This window comes from Orcinus orca, chromosome 4 (genome assembly GCF_937001465.1).
Source record: "Orcinus orca chromosome 4, mOrcOrc1.1, whole genome shotgun sequence".
NCBI classification, from domain to species: domain Eukaryota; kingdom Metazoa; phylum Chordata; class Mammalia; order Artiodactyla; family Delphinidae; genus Orcinus; species Orcinus orca.
Genome location: NC_064562.1, coordinates 19,500,800 through 19,523,106, shown reverse-complemented (window position 1 = coordinate 19,523,106; position 22,307 = coordinate 19,500,800). Strand labels below are relative to the sequence as shown.

The 22,307-nt window shown below is 40.6% G+C and overlaps 2 protein-coding genes across 3 annotated transcripts in view; one reads left to right on the top strand and one right to left on the bottom strand.

Moving 5' to 3' along the window:
• DAPP1 (dual adaptor of phosphotyrosine and 3-phosphoinositides 1) overlaps nucleotides 1-18,628 on the bottom strand; it is a 66,433-nt gene extending 47,805 nt beyond the window's left edge. The window contains exon 1 of one of the 2 annotated variants that reach the window (XM_049709192.1): nucleotides 18,385-18,628. In XM_049709192.1, coding sequence (XP_049565149.1) covers nucleotides 18,385-18,485 — 101 coding nt within the window. In that variant the 5' untranslated portion in view covers nucleotides 18,486-18,628. The remainder of the gene's footprint in view (nucleotides 1-18,384) is intronic. The other variant, XM_004263558.4, reaches the window with a different exon arrangement.
• The window catches only part of LAMTOR3 (late endosomal/lysosomal adaptor, MAPK and MTOR activator 3), an 83,028-nt gene that overhangs the window by 56,864 nt on the left and 3,857 nt on the right, over nucleotides 1-22,307 (top strand). The window lies entirely within an intron of this gene.

The following is a 22,307-nucleotide window of genomic DNA, read 5'->3' as shown; positions in this document are numbered from 1 at the left end:
CAGTTTTTTCCTGTTCTTTTTAATGAGCGGTAGAGAGAGTTCAGTGTGGTGATGAGGACCGTGGGCTCTGCAGTCAATCTGCCTTAGTCCCGATCTGGGTGGCACCTCTTATTAGCTGTACCACTGTGGGCAAGTTACCTAACCAATCCGAGTCTCCGTCTTCTCACCTCTAAAATAGAATTAGTAACAGTTGTACCCTGTGGGCCAGTTGTAAGTTCTGTTCACATTAACACATATGAAATGGTCAAAACAGGCTTGGCAAACAGCAGGGCTCAAAACACATTAGGAGTTGTCACGAAGCCATTGAGATCCACAAAGCCATAACTTGCAATGTATCTTCTGGGACGTGATTTTCTTGTTGCTCAAATATAATTGTTGATTACTTTCAACTTACTGCAGATAACAGAAAGCTAGGTCCTGGGGACAGTAGCTGCTGCAAGGGACCCACAGTCCAGGGCAGTGGAGGGGAAGGGGACACAAGCAATTACACAAATATTGGTAATGTCAGTGAACTAAGTACTGTTAAAGAAATGTGCATGGTGTACAAGGAAGACCCCTGCTCTGGGGGTGAGGGATCCTACTGGGATGTCCCTGTGGCACGATATTTTCACCTGATAATAAAAATTAAACGTAAGACTAAATGTAGAAGGAAGTTTCTACATAGGTCTCCGAGCTATCTGTTTTCTAAATCTGCATTTGCTAATATCTGCTTCTTTAGCACATTTCCTTTTTGGGGCAGAGATGCCTCCACCCTGTGTTAGAAATGTGCTTGCTAGCTGAAAGCAATGGCAAGGTGAAGCATTTTATAAGAAATCCCATTGACTTATTTACCCATTCATTCGACTAATTCCCAGACATGCTCAAATCTTCACGGAATGAAATTACTATAAAAGACAATTGGAACCTAAAACTAGTATGTTGTATGTCAATTATACCTCTCTTTTTTTTTTTTAAAAAAAAAGGACAATTGGAGGAGCTAAAAGTGAGGCTATCAAAAACGTCAGGTTTGTTTACGGACAAAATTCTAATTCCTTTTGATAAGTGAAATCTCTACAAGGTCACAAGTTCTTAAATACATTTTGCCTGTAATTATTTTTTGAATGAACATTTCAGCAAACCATTTAGTTTGAGCCAATAGATTACTTATTTGAAGCAACAAAAATTTTTTATTTGTTTATTTATTTATTTATTTTGGCCGCGCAGTGTGTGGGATCTTAGTTCCCCAACCAGGGATCAAACCCGCGCCCCCTGCATTGGAAGCACAGAGTCTTAACCACTGGACCACCAGGGAAGTCCCTTGAAGCAACAAAATTTGATCAACAAAATTCTAAAATGTAAAGAATTTGAACATTCCTTGGGATTCTTTTCAACAAGATCTGATGTCTATCTAAACCATTTACAGAATTCTGATCATTCCAGCTTGGCAGTTTTTACTGAGAACTTTTTTATGGTAATCTTTTAAACAGTAGCTATATATCATAAACACATAAGAAATCCTTGAATATAAAGCAAGAAGGATCACACTGTGCTCTAATTTGGAACATCTCAGGGAGTGTTAATTTCTGGGTGAGAAACATCACTTGGTTGAGTCAACATCACTGTCACAGTTTTCGTGGAGTCCTGGGCCTGGGCAAACCTAAGACAGAGGCTGCCAGGCAGCCACCTACTCTTCATGATGTCTGCAGGGCAATGAGGACCCTCATTCCCCAAACAACTCTTCCACAAATACCTAAACTCCCTGTCTTAATTGAGTTAAGCATCCTTTCCTAGGAACTTCCGATTAGCATATCTTCCAGGGAAGTGACTATAAAGCCAAATAACATTACATACCCTTTGCAGGAATATGTCCACCTTTGGTAAGGATGGTTCAAGACTGTGTACATAAAGAGTGAAAGGTTGAAAATACAGTCTTATTCAGCTGGTAGTTTTCCCACAGTTAACCTTCTCTACCTTCTATCATTTAACTTTATAAATCTTTATCTATTAAGCTCAAATCTGTGCAAGGCATTGTATTAGGCAGGTCAAAGGAAACACAAACCCAGGCCGAGCCTCAAGAAACCATTAATCTAGTCAAGAGGGTAAGACAAGTACTTTGCAAACTACATCCAAGAGAGAGTAAAGTATCCAGCAGGGGTTATAGGAAGAAAGATCAAGGCCATTTTTTGAATGACCCAACATCTAAGTAGGCCTTGAAGAATATGTAAGTTATTTTTTAAAGTGTGCATTATTTTTTTCTGATTATAAAGCATATGTAGTAAAAATTAAAATATGTACACATACAGAAGAGAAAATGAAAGTCTTTCACAGAAGAGGAAATATGTATTTCAAATAAACAGTCTCACTATTAATCAGAAAAATGCAAATTAAAACAACAATGCAGTACTTTTGTAATCCACCAGATCTGCTAAAATTGAAGGAATAGCATTAAGTACTGGAGAATCTGGGGGCCCTGGATATTATCATCTACTGTTGGCAGGTGTTTAAGTTGGAGGGGAACTTAGCACATCTAGTGTAACTGGACATGCACACATGACCAGCGACTCCACTTCTGGTGGCTTATTAGTGAAACACTCACACGTACACAGAAGGAAGTGTGAATTAAGGTGTCTACTGAAGAGCGTTTGTGAGAATAAAATTTAGGAGCCATCCTAAATATCTACCAACTGTGAGATGACAGATAAGTGCAGTGCAGTGAGTGCTCATAGGATGAGATTATGTTAGAAGTTAACCGAAAGAGTTTGAAAAGCTAAGAGCATTGTTGGTTGCCAAATGCTAAAGGCAGGGGGTTGGGTGCTACCAACACATTGTGAGGGGGCACCAGGAATGATTACCACCCTCTGATGGCCGATGCAGTCCTGAACAACTGAGAATTGTCCCGCTCAGAATGCTAATCACTCTCCCACGGAGAAACATGGAGTGAATATTTGTGTCCGCGCACATCAAAGTTGACAGATCCCAAAACATATTGTTAGGTTAGAGGAACTGGTGGCAGGTATAGTCTGAAACCACTTCATTTTGAAAAATCTCTCTCCTTCCCTCCAAACACTACAACACATACAATAATATATAAAAGCACAAAATAGAAGTCTGATAAAATACACACCGAACTCATAAGTTTGGTCCTTAAAAGAAGGAACCAGCGTTGAGGGTGTTGTTAAAGGGGACTTTAGCGCAATCAAATTTTCCTAATTTAGCTTGTTCTAATGAAAAATAAAATAAAATACATGCATATATTAATTGGGTAACTAAAATTTGAAAAAGAGAAAATTGTATGTCTACCTTGATCCAACCTCCAGGGCCCTGTTAATGTTGGCTTTATTTACTTAATTTACTTATTCAACTATTGTTTATTGAACACCGGAAATGACCTAGCATTTGCGGGGAGGGAGAGAGAGACTTTTTCTCTATTTAAAGTCTGGTGGGATATGGAGTGACAATCGTTCAGGGAGCTATTTTGTGCAAAGGGAATAACAGGAACAAAGGCCAAGAAGCAAGAGAATGCCAGGTATGTACAGGGTCAGAGCCCTGCATGGTGGGGTGGGGTGAGTAATTCAGGTGAGTGCCAAAGGGCAGCAGTCAGGCATGGCGAGACGAAGCTGGGGGGAGACTGATGCTGTCTTATACTGGGCCCTGGATGCTGACAGTTCCCTGGCTGATGTCTACAGGGCTTTTTATGGATTAATACGCATATACAATAGCTCATTACATAGAGTCCTAATTGCACGGGCCTCAAGTTCCTGTAATTGAGACTGTGTTTAACATTTATTTATTTTGTTCTTCTGATTATTAGATGGAAGAGTCCAATTTTAAGGGGCTTGAAACTTACGAAATTTGAAAGTCTCTTTATGAAAATTGATGTAAAATTACCAAAAAAAGAAAAGAATAATTATTTAGAAAGAGAAATCACAATAGATTACAAATTTTAAAAGCTGACATCAACAAAATGAAAAGGCAGCCTACTGAATGGGAATAAATATTTGCAAATCATATATCTGATAATGGGTTAATATTCTAAATAGATAAAGAACTCATACAGCTCAATAGCAAAAAAAACAAATAATCCAAAGCAATCCGATTTAAAAATGGGCAGAAGATCTGAATGGACATTTTCCAAAGCAGACACACAGATGGCCAACAGATATATGAAAAGATGCTCAACATCACTAATCATTGGGGAAATGCAAATGAAAACCACAGTGAGCTACCACCTCGCACCTGTTAGAATGGCCATCGTCAAACAGACAAGAACTAGCAAGTGTTGGTGTGGATGTGGAGAAAATGTTGGTGGGCATGTAAATTGGTACAACCACTATAGAAAACAGTAGGGGGGTTTCTCAAAAAATTAAAAATAGAGCTACTATATTGACCCAGCAATACCAGTCCCGGGTATTTATCTGAGGAAAATTAAAACACTAATTAGAAAAGATATATGCACCCCGATATTCATTGCAGCATTGTTTACGATAGCTAAGACATGGAAATGTCCATTGATGGATGAATGGATAAGGAAAATGTTTTATATATATATATATATATATATATATATATATATTCAGCCATAAAAAGAGTGAAATCTGGCCATTTTTGACAACATGGGTGGACCTTGAGTGCATTATGCTAAACGAAATGTCAGACAGAAAAAGATAGATACCGTATGATCTCACTTATATGAGAAATCCAGAAAACAAAACAACCAACCAAACCAAACTAAACTAAAACAGACTCAGAGATACAGGAAACAAATGTATAGTTGCCGTAAGGGAGGGGGTTGTGTGTGAACTATGTATAGGAGATTAAGGGGTACTAACGGCCAGATATAAAATAAATAAGCCACAGGGATGCAATATACGGCATAAGGAATATGGTCAATAATATTGTAATAGCTTTGTAGGGCACAGATGTTTACTAGACTTAGCATGGCAATCATTTCATAATGCACACAAGTGTCAAGTTACTAGATAGTACACCTGAGACTAACATAATATTGTATGTCAACTATATTTTGATTAAAAAAAAGAATAAAAATTCACCAAGCTTTAACTATGAAAAGATAATAAATAAGTAAAAATAAAACAACAAAAAACAAATGAAAAACCAAGTTCATGGATATAGAGAACAGATTGCTGGTTGCCAGAGGTGGCGGAGGAAGGGATAGTGAGATGGGTAAAGGGTACCAAAAGGTACAAATTTCCAGTTATAAAATGACTAAGTCATGGGGATGTAATGTACAGCTTGGTGACTACAGTTAATAATACTGTATTGCTTATTTGAAAGTTGCTAGAAAAGTGGGTCTTGAAAGCTCTCATCACAGGAAAAAAAAAGTTTTGTTAACCATGTGTGGTGATAGATGTTAACTGGACTGATTGCAGTGATCATTTTGCTATATATACATTATCAAATCATTATATTTATTTTACTTCTGAAATGAATATAATGTTATATGTCAATTATATCACAAATTAAAAAAATAAAAATAAAAAACTGACAAATACCACAAACATTTCAAAACTGAGAAAACAACTTATATTCATTAATTAAGTGTTTACATACCCCTATACCTTTTTTTCTCTATACTTTTGGCCATGTCATCTCTGGTTATTTCTTCATCTAAAAACAATTGTATACTACAATTTTCTATATAGAGGATAGAATAAGAAGCCAGTCTTTTACCTATAATGCTTTTTAAAATTATTGATAGCATAGAAAAGTTATTTTCAACTTCATGATGTGATATTGCTAATGAAGTTTTTAGGACCGTTGGAAAATTTGAGAACCTCTATCAAATTTCTTTCATAAATGAGCTGTAAGATTTCAGGGTGTTTAAAATTGTAATGTTCAGGGACTTTGAGTTGACTACATTTATTTTAACTACATCACTAGGGTCTGTGCAAGGCAGAGGACCTGAAGCTGAAGCTTCATTGGCTTCACTCTCTCACTTCTGGTGATCATAAAAGCCATGTCTGCTTTTTATTTTTTTTAAAATTAAATAATTAAAAATGTTTAACTTAGTAAATAAAAGCCACATATAATCCCTCATTGCAGAGAAAATCACAACCAGCAGCCTGGTTTATATTTCTAAATTTTGTGCAAAGTCTAAACCCTAATAAGACCCTTATTCAATCTTTGTTTACATATTACTAATGATGCGGAACTCACTACTTGTATAGGCAAGCCCATTCCATACTTCCATGATTGATGGCCAGAAAACTCTTGCCTATATATCAAATTACCGTTTCTTGCTGTACGGCTTTCAACAGATGGTCTCAGAGCTACTTCTTGGAGTTATATAGATGATACTTATACAAATAGTTAGAAGCATTTAGAATGTTCTCTCTTTTGCTTCCATCGTCTTCAACTTCTCCTTTCACAATAGATTTTCAGTCCCTTGATCACCCAGAGAACTTATCTCCTCTGAATACCTTCTAAATTTTCAAAATCTATCTTCAAAGTAAGACCTGACGTGCAAAACAAAGCCCCACAAGATCTCCCCATCCTGGCTGCCAGGTACACTGTAAGGCAACCCAAGATTGCATTCGTTTCTTGACAGTTGCATCATGCTGCTGATTCACGCTAGACCTGCTGTTGGTTAAAACCCCCAAGCAAGTCATCTTCCTCTGCGGCTCTGCCACTTCTCCCACAGCTGCATTAGAAAGATGATGTTTTTAGAATTAAGTGCAATAAGAAACCTTTTTGCTCCTGGGAACTGCCAAGCGAAAAGGAATGCTAATAAGCAGCTAACTTGGGTCACAAACACCCATGCAGTATCAGTGAAAATTTTGTGAGATGAGAGCTGGCCTTTGTCTCCACTCTTTTCCTTAGCAATGAGCCCTTCTGCTCCAATGACTTCTGACGCGTTCGTTATGTGACACCACACGAGTAGCAACCTCTGTCTTTCTCATCTGCCAAGGTGACTAATAATAACACCTGGTAGGAAAACTCTCTTATTTTCATGTTGGAACACTGACTTCTTTAATAAACTTCTTATATGAGTCTTTAACTTTTGCAGAAGAGAACAAGGTAAACACTTTGCTATTTATACAACGTATTATGAATATGCTGGGCACTGTGCTGCGTGCTGGGAATACGACTTCTCTGCTATTTGGGATAGGGTTCATTCTCCTGAAACTTAAAAAAAAAAAAAAAGCCTTTTTGTCTCATTTTCTCTGAAGAAGTAAAAGAGAGCAAGAAATTACTCTTTATAACAGCACTTTCGAAGCAATGTTGTATTTTCCTTTTCCCCCAAGGTCCACACATCGTCATAAATAAGTCTCAGGGCTAATAGTGAGCAGAGGCTCACCAAGCTTCCAGAGAATATTTGTACTGGGTTTATGAGATTATCAAACCCACAGCTGGCCTTGAAGGAAGCAGTGGCCTTATCCCTCCCATGATACAGTAACAAATCAGGAAACACCCACTCACGAAAGAATTTTCATAGCTGCCTCTCGGTAAGATACAGGAAATAAGATCAACCACAGAGAAGGCAGTCGGGCTTGATCCAGAAAGCTGGTCCTCAGTTCTGCCTCTTCTCTCATTCCCGTGCCCTTTGTGGTAGAACCTTCTGGGAAATTGCCCCTGCCTGTTGGAGCCTTCACAGTTTCTTATCCCAATCGGTTTCATTGTCTTAATTTGCTGATACAAGTTTATATCTCATTCTGCTCTGTCCTTTAAAGGAGAGGCTTTCAAACTTTTCGAATTAGTCCACAGTATAAAATGCATTTGGCCTCCCTCTCTTTTGTCTCTCTATACACACACACACACACACACATACATACACACACACACTTACGTTATAAACGTACAAAAAAACCCAAAAAGTGTTATAGGAAACAACACTATTCTTCTAAACACTATTTACTATATTCTTTTCTATTTTTTTTAAACAAATATTGATTGTGACCCACTAAATACACTTTAAGAACACTCTTGGGTTGTACCTGGTGTTTGAAAAACAATGCGAAGCCTTTCCACTCAATACCCTGAGATTTTGTTAGGAATTCACATTTGCAGCCTTCCTAGACCTGTTGAATTATCATCTGTTTTTATCAAGAGCCCCACATGATTGCTATGCAGTTTAGCATTTGAGAAGCATGGAGCTGAAGAACTCTTGGTCCTAAAAACTTTAACTCATTTCAATAACCTTGATGGTTTGAGTGTACAGAGTGTGGTATCTAAAAGCGGGACAGAGAGAGCAAAGAGTGTACTAAGGAGCTTTACAGTACTTAGGAAATAAGTACTTAGAGGAAAAGAGAAGGATCTGTGGCAAATTTCATCAAAAAATCCCCCAATAGCTGCCATCTTAGTGATGGGGGCAGTAAATGGTATAGAAGGAGGAGCCCGTGAGGAGATGAAATGATCAGGGAAAACTTCATGGAGGAAGAATACCATGAGTTGGAACTTGAACATAGATATAGAATTCATCAAGTGTGAGAGAAAAAAACATTCCAACCGGAGCAGTAGCATAAGCAAAGGCACTGAGGTTGACATATGCATGGTGTATACAGGAAACACAATGCCTACCTGGAACAGAGGGTCTATGTTGAGGAGTAATGCAAAACAAGACTGGAAGAACAAGTGGGCACAGAAATCAGTCTTGCATGTTAAAACATGAGCCATACATCCGTTTACATTACATACATCTTGGGGAGAAAATTTCTTAGTAACCCATGTTTACAGATTATTCATATATTTAATGACATATTTTTCCCCTTCCTGGCAAAGAGAAGTGACATAGAACCTAGATTCTGTCCCTTCAGGCTTATAAAGAAGACATACATTTCAACCCAAAGCAATAATAGAAATTCCTAATTGTGTAAAAAGGGCTAACAGGCGTTGGAGTTGAACAGCCAATGAAAGCTCTCTTTGGAGAATTTTCACTTTTTTTTTTCATTTTCAAACTTAGTCTCACTTTTGAATGATGCTGACACACTTTCTGAACTCTCTAGACCAAAGATGGTAAATGCGTAACCTATGATGCCATGGATAACAGAGCTTCTCTTAAGGCCATGGATAACATAGCTCATTGATCTGTCTTCTTGCTTGCTAGGTCTGTGCTTGGCCTCCGAATCCTGCTAACACAAGGATGATAGAATAAAAAATGAATCTATTAGGCAATCTCAATCGAAACAATTTTAACTTGGGCTCATGTGTCCTCAGCACTTGAGTCACTCCATGGGATCTGCCTGACTGCTGCTCGCCTTTGTGTACATTTGTTCACAGCGTGGGTGCTAGACACTTTGACTTCATGAAAACATGAAGCCCTTGACTCTTTACGCCATCAGAAATCATGGATTAAGGAAAAGGAAATGTCTTATTTAGCTCAAAAACTATCAGTGCGGCAATTTGTATTATAGTCAGGCCGTGGCGTATATTATGTGACAACGTGGTGTTGACCACATAAACATGTTAAGTCCCCTGTTCACAGATGTGGGCTTACCTTTCCATTGATCATAGCAAATGGACCCTGACCAAGGAGAGAACCAAGGAGAGGCTTTGCAAAAACTTTGAAAGTTCTATGTATCGTAGTGTGATACATAGGGGAGGCTGGAGAAAGACCATAGTCTTTCCAATCAGGAGGTTTCTGTGATGGAACCAGCTTGTCTGAGGCTTTCCACATTACCATTCTAAATGTCCACATTTACAAATGCTAATAGCAGAGCTAAATGGTGAGGCCAGCTGCCCCAGGCTTTAGGAAGCATACCTGAGTGATGACAGAGGCAGAGTATGTATTTGATCAAACAATGAACTAAAGGTGGGGCCCCAAGTGTTTTTTTGTGGGAGTCAAGGTTCAGCTACAGGGAAACAAGACTGAAGGGGTATGATAATTCTGTGGGAGTTGGAAACCAGGATAAACTTGTTCTTGAAGGAGGCTGATGAATGAGGCAAGGAGTTCTGAGAGATGGAAACACAGAAAGAGAGAGACTCAGAGATCCAGAGACACAGATGGGCACAAAGAGTGAGAGATACATAAGTCAAAAGCTGTAGAAAGAGAGGTATACAGACCTAGAGACAAGAGAAAGGCACAGCGGCTCATGTAGATAGCCAGAGGCACCTAGGGACAGTGACCTAGGGAACACAAATAGAGACCCAATCAGAGTGGTCCAGAGACAGAGGCAGAGAAACCAGTGAGAGAAAGATACAGACCCACAGAACATGACATGGGTCAATGCACCCAGGGCTGTCAGAGACGTGAGAGACCCGAGGGCAGAGTCACGGATGGGGAGATGGGGGCTGGGAGGCAAATTGCGTCTCATTCCAGCAGAGGTCCTCTCCAGTCCCCAGGTCAGCACAGTACACAAATGGCTGTAAAACCGAAAGAGCATCATTGCTCCTCCAGTGGTTGGGGCTTAGGGAATGTTTGATTTGGACTGGGAACCAAAGCTCAGAGACTGACTAGAAAAACTATTTCATGGATAAGAGCTTGAGGGGGACTTGAACGCCTGGGCAGAGATTCCAAACCAGAGGCTCTCTCAGGAGGGCTCATCTCGGAGTGGAATCAAGCTTGACTCTGCACTTACTGTGGTTACTCTTGCATCCTCTATACATCACAAAATGCTGCTTCAGGGTAATTGTCTTTGGACTGTAGTTGCCATTGACAACCTACCATTGTGGGTTGGGACAGGAGACAGAGAAGGTCACTTTCAGGAAGCTATAACTCTAGGAAAAAGTCCCAAACTTTGGGGGATGTAAAAAAAAGATCTTTGTTTCATTAGTTATTTCCTGTCTATTCCATTGCTCAGATGCTGCCTCTAACCAATGTCAATTTGTCCCAGCAGTAAAAACTTTTGTTAAGAGGACTGAGTGAGTCTGAGGGTAATAAATACAAGTACGTCACCAGTGTTGGTGTGGTGGGCTGAAGTCAGCGACCTTGAGTTCTGGTCTTGGCTTTGACCCAACTTGGGACAATTCAGATATTTAGACATCTGCTCTTTGTCAAGTGCCGAGCTTGGATGGAATAGACAAATACACGTAACCTACTGCCCTGCCCCTAAGGAGATCACTGTCAAAAAGAGTGTGCTGTGCTCAGCCTAGATCAGGTGGCCAAACCTCTTAGGGCTTTAGGACTGACATCTAGAAAATGATTCTAAGATTATGTAGAGAATTAACCCAAAGTACAGACTCAACTGGTGGGGGGTCAGAATCACACGAGCAATCACATGAGACCCAGGCAACTTTAGATATTTACAGTGAGAAAGCAAACCATGGATGAATTAGAAGAATTTCATGCCATTAAGATTTTCAAAACTGCTTTGATGCCATTTTGAAAAACTATACAAAAGCAGAACTCATTCTTATTTGATTGTGAATCACTTATGTTTTTAGCTCAGTAGAATTACTGGCTTCCACCCCTGTTCCTTCCTTACTATGCCCAGGTCCTCACTCTAGTTTCTTATACACCAATCTGTAAACTCTCTCACTCATTAGTTTTATTGTCTCTGGACTCATTACTATTGATCATGCTCAACTACCAGATTAATCTACCTTAAAAAAACCCCACGATGACCATGTAGTTCCACGTTCCTATAAACATTCAATGATTACATATTGTCAAATGATGTTTGACCAAACTCAATCTATTTAAGGCCTTCCGGAATTTGGATCAATCTAAATATTCAAATTTTAATACAGGGCAACAGGATAGCCTGGGAAAGACCAGATCCAGAACCTGCTTTGAGAACGAACAAGAAGCAGATGATGAAAATGTATGCTACCAGAAAGTGAGAGCAAAATTATATGCATGGTATGAGCGCAATTCAATCTACGTGCACGTGCGTGTGTGTGTGTGTGTGTGTGTGTGTGTGTGTGTGTGTGTGTGTATGTGTTTACAGAAAAATATTTTTTAAAGACTGGAGAGAAGTTGAGCAATATGTCATTTTGGGTGGTGGTACAGGGCTGACATTTTTGGTGCTTTTCTTTATTCACCAGATTTTCAATAATTAATACATTTTATTATTATTTTAAAGTGTTTATTATAAATAATTCCAAATATACAAGAAAGTAGAAAACTGAGTATAAATAATACCCACATTTAAATAATACCCATATTTTAGGTGGAATAATTTTTAACTTTTTGCCAGATTTCCTTCGTATATTTTTGGATAAATGTTTTAAAAGTAAGTTACAGATATCATAGCACTTTAATCTTAAGTAATTCAGCATGTGTCTCTAAAAAGCAACATTCTCTTACACAGCTATACTTTTATCAAAACAAATTAAGTTGTTGCCTTTAGGCTTTTTAAATTTTTTTTTTTTTTTTTGCGGTACGCGGGCCTCTCACTGTTGTGGCCTCTCCCGTTGCGGAGCACAGGCTCCGGACGCGCAGGCTCAGCGGCCATGGCTCACGGGCCCAGCCGCTCCGCAGCATGTGGGATCTTCCCGGACCGGGGCACGAACCCGCGTCCCCTGCATCGGCAGGTGGACTCTCAACCACTGCGCCACCAGGGAAGCCCAAACTTAAATATTTTTGAGCAAAGAAAGTCTAACAACAGATAACAGGAGCAGGCACTAGTAGTTGGGGAAGCAAGACCACAGGGAATCTGTAGGTGACCGAGTGACAGCCAAGACTTGGCTACGTGAGCTGTGGTTGGGTTCAGACAGGTCCACCTCAGGGAGGAGTAGCCAGAGCATGGGGGCTCAGACTAGGAATTTATCCTAGTTGACAGGATCATTGAGAGGAGTTGGTGGGAGCAAGAAATTAACCCAGGCTTAAAAAAAAAAAAACAAAAAAAACAGGCTAAGTGTATGGTTATGACACTAGAAACTAGAAGAGGAAAGCCAGGTGGAAGCTTTCTCATAGAATGTAGCTGAAGGTGGGCACTCTGAGAGGTAAAGACCAGAGCAAGACTGAACGATGAGTAACTGCTGGGTCCCAGGGACTGGGAGGGTCTGAGTCCATGTGGACACTTTTTATTTTCTGAATATTCATATGTTTTGCCACTTTTACTGCTTTATTCATGCCATTTTCTCTTTAGAAAATGTCTTCTTCTCTGCCTTCAACTGACAAAAATCCTACGGGTTCCAAGGCCATCTTCTCCACATCCAATGATCTCCTCCTTTCTTGCCATCTGCTGTGTTCTTTAGGTAGACACTGCAATGACCCTCAGTCCCTCTATCCTGCGTTCTAACTCTACCCACTCATGCATTCTCTGTCCTCTACACTGTAAACTCCTTGAGGGGACAACCACTTCTTACTGTCAGTAACTCCCACACTGCCTTGCATAATGTCATCATTCAACAGATAGGTCTATGAATAAATGGAAAAGAGAATGAATGAAACAAAGTGACCCCACTCGATGTGGAGAACGTGTGTGGCTGGATTTCCACATGTAAGTAGAAGGAAGTCACCGTTACCCATAGAGGAACAGAAACACAACAACTAAAGAGGAAATTCGTTTGAGTCCAAGCAAGATCAAACTGTACACTAGTTACATACTCTCGCTCGGCCACAAGAGAATCACCTTCCATTTTTAGAGTCCAAGATTACGGAATTGTGCCCAGAAGAGGAACAAGCTTTTTTGCTCTACTTGGTATCAGCTCTGTAAACAGCTGCCTTTAAAGCTTTGAATTTACTATGCTTTTCTGAGCCTATTCGATTTGCCTAGCCCCGAAGAAAGGAATCTACACACGATTCAAAAAAGTTCTGATGAATTAGGATATTGATCTGGCTTTGTATATGCATGTCTGTTATGTGAAGAATGTGAAAGAATAATGTCTTTTAGTAAAAAAATGCGTTGGTGATAGCGATCAGAGAACTACTTTTTCTCTCAGTTCTCACTAGCACTAACAGTGTTGCTATAATAAGCAGGAAGTTGTGTTAGTGGAGAAGCATGTGGGCTCTGGGGCCAAACTCCTGGATTTGAAGGTTTATGAATGTGTCATCTTTAGCATGTGATAAAAGCTCTGTCCTTCATTTTTCTCATTTGTGAGCAGAAATGTCACTAGTGGTAGTAACTCCCTGGCAGTGATGTGTGAATTTAATAAGTCATACAAGCAAAAGGCTTAAAATAGTGCCTGGCACATGGTGAGCATCCAACCCTTACTAAATTGCCGTTCTTAGAAGGTGTACCTTCTTCCATCGGTGGAGAGAGAGTCAGCTCTGGAGTACGCGCCTAGGCACTCTCGGGGCACCACCTATGAGGTCTGTGACCTGGACAGTTCACTTGACCGATCTGAAGTCGCCTTCTGCCTCTATAAGATGAGTATAATCATACTGTATTGATGGTGTTATTGTGAAGGCCAAACTCTGTGAACGACCTGGTGCCGGCCACTGACCCTCACAACAGGAGGTCAACCTGGTTTGGTGGAATAAGCATGGCCTTGGGACCCAGATTCTCTGGGACTCCAGGCAGCTTGATTTCTCTGCTAATGAGTCTCCTCATGTGTAAAGCTGGAATGTAGATACCTTTTGAAGGCCAGAGCTCCTGAATGCAAAATGTCTGCCTCTTCATAAGACCGCGCTTTGGTGATTGTTACTTATCCCCTGGGTCGTCAGCAAACCACCATGTGAGGGCCAGTTCCTACCAGAGTACACGTTTTGGTGTAGACTGTGAGCCGAGCATGGTTTTACGTTTTTAAGTGGTTAGGGGAAAAAAAGAAGAATATTTTATGACTCTTGTGTGACAATTGTATGAAATTCAAATTTCAGCGTCCTTAAATAATATTTTGTTTGAACATCGTCACGGTCATCTGTTTCTGTGTTATCTATGGCTGTTTTTGCATGACAATGACAGATGTGAGTAGCTGAAGCAGAAATCATACAGCCTGCGAAGCCTAAAATATTTATTACCTGGCTTCTGACAAAAAAAGTTTGCTGATCCCTGATCTGCTCCAACCTTCTCTTATATGGAAAGCAGCAGAGAAATTAGTTTTTAATTAATTTACTTAAATATCCAGAGCTTCGAGTCTACTTTCTTGACTCTGACAGCACAGCCAAACACAGACACTTCCTTATAAAATTTGAGACGGGAAAATATATAAAAAAGGGAACATTTATTACATTTCTTGCTTGAAGGAATATGTCTGAGTAGATAATTTGAATATTTAAAGATATGCTAAAATATTTTTATTTCACAGTATCCCTTTTGTGTCTGTACTTATGTAGTTTGTAGTTACATACAAAACTACATGGTTTTGTAGGAACCTTTGTTAGAATCAAAGAATTGCTGGAATCATCAATTATTAACTGATTAGCAATTCTATCCTAGTTTGTTCCTTAGGGGGTGCCTCGGATATTCACTATTTGTTTCACAGCCCCGTCGCTTCATTTTGGAAGCCACACACAGCCTGCCTTCTGTTCCCAGTACACCTCCTGCTTCTCACCGACCGTTCTCCACAGCCTTTGCCCCTCCCTCCCCCATCCCATTCGGCCAACGTGTACGTGAAGCTGAGCAACCATTGCAAATTGTGTTATTTCCCCTTTGCTTCTGGAAGCATTAATATGTTTAGGATGAAGGAAACTAAGTGTCTTTAAACTGATACTCTGCATGTGAGACACAGAAATGCATCTGAGTTGCTTGATTTAGGTACTTTAGAAAGAATGTCTTCTGAGCAAGTCGTGTGTGTCCTAGAAAGGCAGGGGATGGATTTGCTGCAATGCAGGGTTTAATCTGCAGAGCTTACAGATGCCAGAACCTGAAGAAAAATGGGACCAAAGAACAAAGATCCCATCTCTTTAATTTAACCACCACCTTGTCTGTCTGTATCTATCAAAAATACAAAGGTAAGAACCTACCTAACTACTCAGATAACCTATTAAAAACGATTTCAAAATGAAGGCATTAAAACCAGCCACTTTTTATCTATCAACTGCTTTAAATCATTTTGTTTTTAAGGAGCGTTTTAAAAACGGAATTAATTAGAAGTTTGGGGGTAGATTATACCTAACCAGTAGCCTAGAGGTTCAAAGAAGAAGTTTCATTTTATTCAGAATTCTGCCAGAGGCAACAGGTCATTTTCAAGTTTGCTCAGATCTTATGACCTATGAGAGGTATATCAGGATTGTCCTAGAGGCACAGGTACTAACTCAAGTCCATTATTAAATTCTCAGGAATTTTGTAGTCAAACCCTTGGCAGCTTGAAAATGCCTGTGATTGGAGTATTTATACCAGGGAAACAGGCAGACTCTTGAATCAGGGCTATCCCTCACCCAGGTGGTTTAACTAACACAGCACTGAGTATATTTTAAAAAATGCTTCTGAGGTTTCTTACTGGGGGGATGAAAATGTTCTAAAATTGATTTATGGTGATGGCTGTACTACTCTTTAAAGGCACTACAGGTTACTGAATTGTACACTGGAAATGAGTGAGCTCTATGATCTATAAAATATACCTCAATAAAATTGTTAAACAAAATGCTCCCAAACCCACAGATGAAATGTCAACGTTTATTAATGGCTTTAAGATTCAGGTACGTATCCAACAAATAAGGGCACATTTACTCAGTGCTTCTGTTGGATTTCTATTCTATGCAGTGATTCTCAACCTTGGTCTTGCTCTGAAATCATTTGGAAAGTTTAAAAAAGAAAACGCTCACCCCCAAGATACTGATGTCATTTGTCTGGTGTGTGGCCTGGGCAGGAATTTTAAAAAACTCCTTGGGTAATTCTAGTGCACAGCCAAGGTTAAGAACCGCAAACGTAGAGCAATTTCCCTAGACCACTGTAACTTGCCTGTTACAGAAACCATCTTCCAATGTTTAAGACATTTCCAGACTTTATGAAATAGTGAAGTATGGACATAAAAGCACCTTTTTGGGGTGTTTCTGGGTTGAATTGAATGTCCATCTCTGCACATGGAGGGAAGACACAGTTCTGTTTCCTAGTGGGTTTTACCTAAGGTTGCTTCCTGCTACGGGCACTAAGGTGGGGAGAAGAGACAGTGTTTAGCTCATCTTTGTCATCCAAGTGAGTGCCAAGGGTACTCAAGCACAGAGCCTAGGCTCAAAGATTGTTGAATTAAAGGACCAGAGCTGAATATTTCCTTTGTCTCTCTTCTCCTCTGTGGTTTCCTACCGATCGTGGGCTGGGAATCCACATAACCAAACACATAAAGAATGATAGTTTAATAATTTCATACGGATCTAAGTGAGAGCCCAGGGTCCAGCTCTAGTGCCTGGACTCTGTGACACCGCTTTGGATGCTCAGGGAACATTTTACCTCTGCAGTTTGGGGATTTGGTCTAGAAGGCTAGAGGTGTCCTGGAGCTCTGACTCCCCATAAGGGGAGTTTACTTTACTGAAAAGTCTAGCTGTTACGTTTGATTTACCTTATGAAGGTAAAGTTCAATTCTGAGACCTCAAGTTTAAAATCTAAAGACAGGACTTATTGAGAACGCTTACAACACCCCAAAATACAATCTCTGCATTCTTGACGCAGAGAGATTTCATCCCTATTTTAGTTTTTCTCTGGATAAGGACGTAGACTTGGCAGATTGGAATCCTGATTGGTAACTGATGTGTGACCGCAGGCAAGTTATTCAATCCCTTTGGTGCTTGTTTTCTTCCTTTGTGAGATGGAGATGATCACAGCTCTTGAGTGTTTGTGAAGATTAGAGCTATTTAGTGAGACAGCAGGTGCAGGTCTCGCCTCTTAGGAATCACAGGTGTCAAAATCAGCCTCACCAGGCTATTCCTGGTGCTTCAGGGGAAAGGAGCAGTTTCTGTAGGAAATCCCCTGCCTCTCTTGTGTAACATTTGCTTCTTTTATTAAGTATCCTGATGAGTTGTCTCATCTGGTCCCTTCTTAAAGACAGGACTACAGTGCCTCTTCCTACCTAAATGTGTAACCTGTCTGGGGCAGAGTGTTTATCCTCTTCCTGACTTGTTAGTACTTAAAAGGCTCAAAGTTGCCCTAAAAGACATACATGCATACAAGAGCTCACAAATGCAGTGTCAGGAGAAAGAAACACACATGGGACACTGCTGTAGACACTTCCTCGTTCGTTCTCTTTTGAAAAAGTCCCTCTCCCTTACTGTAGGGTCTAGGCTTTCTGTTTATCTCACCAGCAGCGCAGCCCTCTTACTGTCAGTAGCTTGGAGCTCAGCACTTTTTATAGCACATTTATTCATAGACCAGATCAATAACAAGGAAACCCAGCAACAACCGCGACGACAGCCCAATTCTGTCCCTAAAATCTCAAAGAACGTCCAGCATTTGATTTTTTTGTCCCATTTTCTCCACCTACTTGTTTTCACATGTGGAAAGGTAATCCATACTTTCACAATGGAATTGGGCCCCCACAGACACAGATGAGCAAAGTGGAAAGGATAGAAGATTGGGGTGTCAGAGAGGAGTGCTAAAGAGAATCGTTCATCAAGATGAGCATTTGCGTAGGGGTGAGGAGTTAAGGTTCACCCAATAAACGCCTGGAAAAGGGGACCTGCCCACTTACCCCAAGTCCTGGAGCAGCTCAGCTTCTCCGTCCGACCTGCTGCACAGATCTGAAGGATCCTGGATGCTCATTTTCCCTTCTGGAGATTCTGCTCTGCCCATTCGCTCCCCTCGCGTCCGCTAAGCCCCTGCGAGGTGCTCTGGGTGAGAGGCAGAGAGAGACACGTTCTGCTGCCCCTCACGCCCTCCCCTCCCCGCTGAGAGAGAAGACAGCTGTAGCTGAGTCTCCAACCAGCAAGGAAGTGAAACCTGCTTACTCCTCCCACCGACACTCCCCACTTAGGTGCTGGCAGGAGTGCTGCCTCCATCAGGAAACATGCAAAGCTAGGTAGCACCTCTGAGGACACCCACACGGCATCGTGCCGCACGCAGCTTCTGGCAAAGGAAATAAAGATCAAACTGCTCCAACTGAGAGTGACTCTTAATTCCAACTCTCTTCGTGAGGCCAAAGCATAGTTTTTCCTTAGTGCTATTTGCCTCCGGTTTGTCCAGGAGGCACTCCATCACCTACACCTTCCGTCTCACACACAAACATAAGGAACGTCGAGGAAGCTTCTGGATCTGGAACATCTTTCAAAGGGGTAAAGAAATCAGACTCAAGCCACTAGCTTCCATCAGGAAGTCTGGTTTTTAGCACTTTCTCAATAGTTCTGCTTCAATCACCTAAGCTTTCCAGCATACCCTTGACGTTCAGGTTGAGCACGATTCAGAGACAATTATCGTTCCTCCGTGGAAGAAGGATTGGGTGAGAAGAAGGTAGGAAAAGCTGCAGGGGGCCAGCCGGGTGCCCAGCTAACAGGGCAGGTTAGAACTCCTAGAGTCTTCGAGTTCCACTTCCTTCCCTGGGCTTATTCACAGCTGGTATTGCTCTGGGTCCAGACTCATGTGTAGAGAATGCCAGCTGCCGAAAAGTCCAGAAGGGAAACTGTCATCACTCTGAATGCTGGGGAATTGGACAAAGTACCGTAATGAATGAACAAAGAACATATGTTGCTTCCTGTGTTCTGTGTATGTAGCCTGCAGGAGAGAGTATGCTTCTCTCTCTCGCCTGTTCTCTCTCTGTCTCTCCCTCTTGTCACACCTGACTCACTCAAGGTTCACCTGGGTGCTCTATAACTCACTTCTCCCAGTGCGTCTTGAGGACCAGCAGGGTCCCCAGGAGCTTGTTAGAATGCAGAATTTGGGTTCATCCCAGCGCCTCTGAACCAGTATTTGCATTTAAACAAGATCCCCAAGTTGACCCCTGTGCGAGTTAAAGTTTGAGGAGACCGCTTTAGAGGAAACCAAGATAGCAGAGCTGTTCCAAGAGGACAGGCTGGTCGGCACCCGGCATTATTCCAGCTTTTCTTACAGTCCTTCCCTATGATCTGTTTGTCAGTGATGTGTGAGACCCTGGCTTACTCTGACTGCCAGGGAGAGATTCCTGAGTGGAGACTGAGCTCTGATTATGGTACATCAACGTTTAAAATTCTCTTGGCTACAGTTTGTTCGGAGAGAAGCACAGTGTCCACTTGCAGCAGAGGCCAGTCCTGGCCAGGGAGGTGCTGAATGTGAACACAGCAGAGATAGGGGGAGAGCCGGGCAGAGTTCTTGTTTCCTTTCTACAACTCTTTGTTCAGGGTTTTAGTATCTATTCCGTTCCTGTTTAAGCAAATTCTGGTTGTTCTTTTGCTTAACTTTTTTTTTTAGGAAAGTAGCAGAATTTACTAAGACAACCCTCATCCCCTTTTCTTTTTTTAAAAAACATATTTTTATTTTTTACTTTTTTAAACATCTTTATAGTTGCTTTACAATGTTGTGTTAGTTCCTGCTGTTTAACAAAGTGAATCAGCCATATGCATACATATATCCCCATATCTCCTCCCTCTTGCGTCTCCCTCCCACCCTCCCCATCCCACCCCTCTAGGTGGTCACAAAGCACCAAGCTGACCTCCCTGTTCTATGTGGCTGCTTCCCACTAGCTACCTATTTTACATTTGGTAGTGTATATATGTCCATGCCACTCTCTCACTTCATCCCAGCTTACCCTTCCCCTCCCCATGTCCTCAAGTCCATTCTCTACGTCTGCATCTTTATTCCTGTCCTGCCCCTAGGTTCTTCAGAACCTTTTTTTTTTTTTTTAGATTCCATATATATGTGTTAGCATACGGTATTTGTTTTTCTCTTTCTGACTTACTTCACTCTGTATGACCCTCATCCCCTTTTCAATCTTCCTGTCCCCTCCCTTTCTCATTTTGCTATCCCATCTGTTGTCCTTTCCTTTGACGTCATTCTTTCTTTTTGTCACTTATTCCGTGTTCCCCAGGACCCCTCCCACCCCTCTGCTCCACTAAGTCCGCATGCTTTCAGCGTCATAGGGGAACCAGTTGCCGCAGAATTACTAGATGGTTTCAGTAAAATGCTGGACAGTCATAAAATATTTGGTAATATTTTTTATATTAGATTGGTCACATGCTACATTATTTCTTTTAATTAAAGAAACTGCTACTTTTGCTTTCAAACACTTTGCAAACAAGCACAAAGAATATTTTTTAAAAGCACATAGTTCACTTCTTATTTATTTCATTATTCTATTTTCAGTGATGCTTGTTCATGGAACTGAATTCTTTCCACACTGTATTGCACATAGAAATGGGCACAAACAATCAAGCGTTTTAACAATTTTGGAACATCTTATTTTTTGTTGGAAAAATATTTTTTTTCAAGAAATGTTATAAATGTTATCAAGATAGTCATCGTCGGGATGACTATCACACTCAAATCATCCATTTTCTCGTAAAGAGGCTTCAGGGAGAGCTATTTTGTCCAGATTTGAATTTTCTTTTCTTTTTGGCCATACCACGCAGCTTTCAGGATCTTAGTTCCCTGACCAGGGATTGAACCTGGGCCCCAGCAGTGAAAGCACCAAGTCCTAACCACTGGACTGCCAGGGAATTCCCCAGATTTGAATTTCTAACATTTGGGACTACTCTAAGAAGAACTTTTTCAAAAGAAATAGTTCCATGTGGTTTTTTTTCTTATAATTGTTCAAGAAACTTTTTCTTTTTAAAATTTTTTTAAATTAATTTTTATTGGAGTATAGTTGATTTACAATGTTGTGCTAGTTTCAGGTGTACAGCAAAGTGAATCAGTTATATATATACATATATCCACTCTTTTTAAGATTCTTTTCCCATATAGGCCATTACAGAGTATTGAGTAGAGTTCCCTGTGCTATACAGTAGGTCCTTATTAGTTATCTATTTTATGTATAGTAATGTATATATGTCAATCCCAATCTCCCAGTTTATCCCTTCCCTTCTTTCCCCCTTGGTAACCATAAGTTTGTTTTCTACATCTGTGACTCTATTTCTGTTTTGTAAATAGGTTCATTTGTACCCTTTTTTTAGATGCTACATATAAGCGATATTACATGATATTTGTCTTTCTCTGTCTGACTTACTTTACTCAGTATGACAAACTCTAGGTCCACCTATGTCACTGCAAATGGCATTATTTTGTTCTTTTTTATGGCTAATACTCCATTGTATATACGTACCTCATCTTCCTTATCCATTCCTCCGGGTTGAAGACGCTTTTAAATCTTTTCCTAATTTATTCGTCTCTACAGAAAGCTCACATATCACAGCGTTGCTTCACACCTGCTTACCTGGCAAGGGCAGCTCTACTCATGCTCCTCACAGCACAGAGGGAATGGTCCTTTAGCTCCTTTGGTTGGTTAACTGTTAACTGTTACATAAGCATGATCTCTTCTCCATCACTGATGCTGGTGGGAAAGAAAGGATACATTCTGTAAAGGGAAACCATGACTTGGGATTACCATGGACTGAGGTTACCACAGCTTGGGGTTGAGGGACCCTTACTCTGTTTCCCACTGGCTGTTCTCCCCACCCATGAAAAAGAAGAAATTATCATTTCATATTA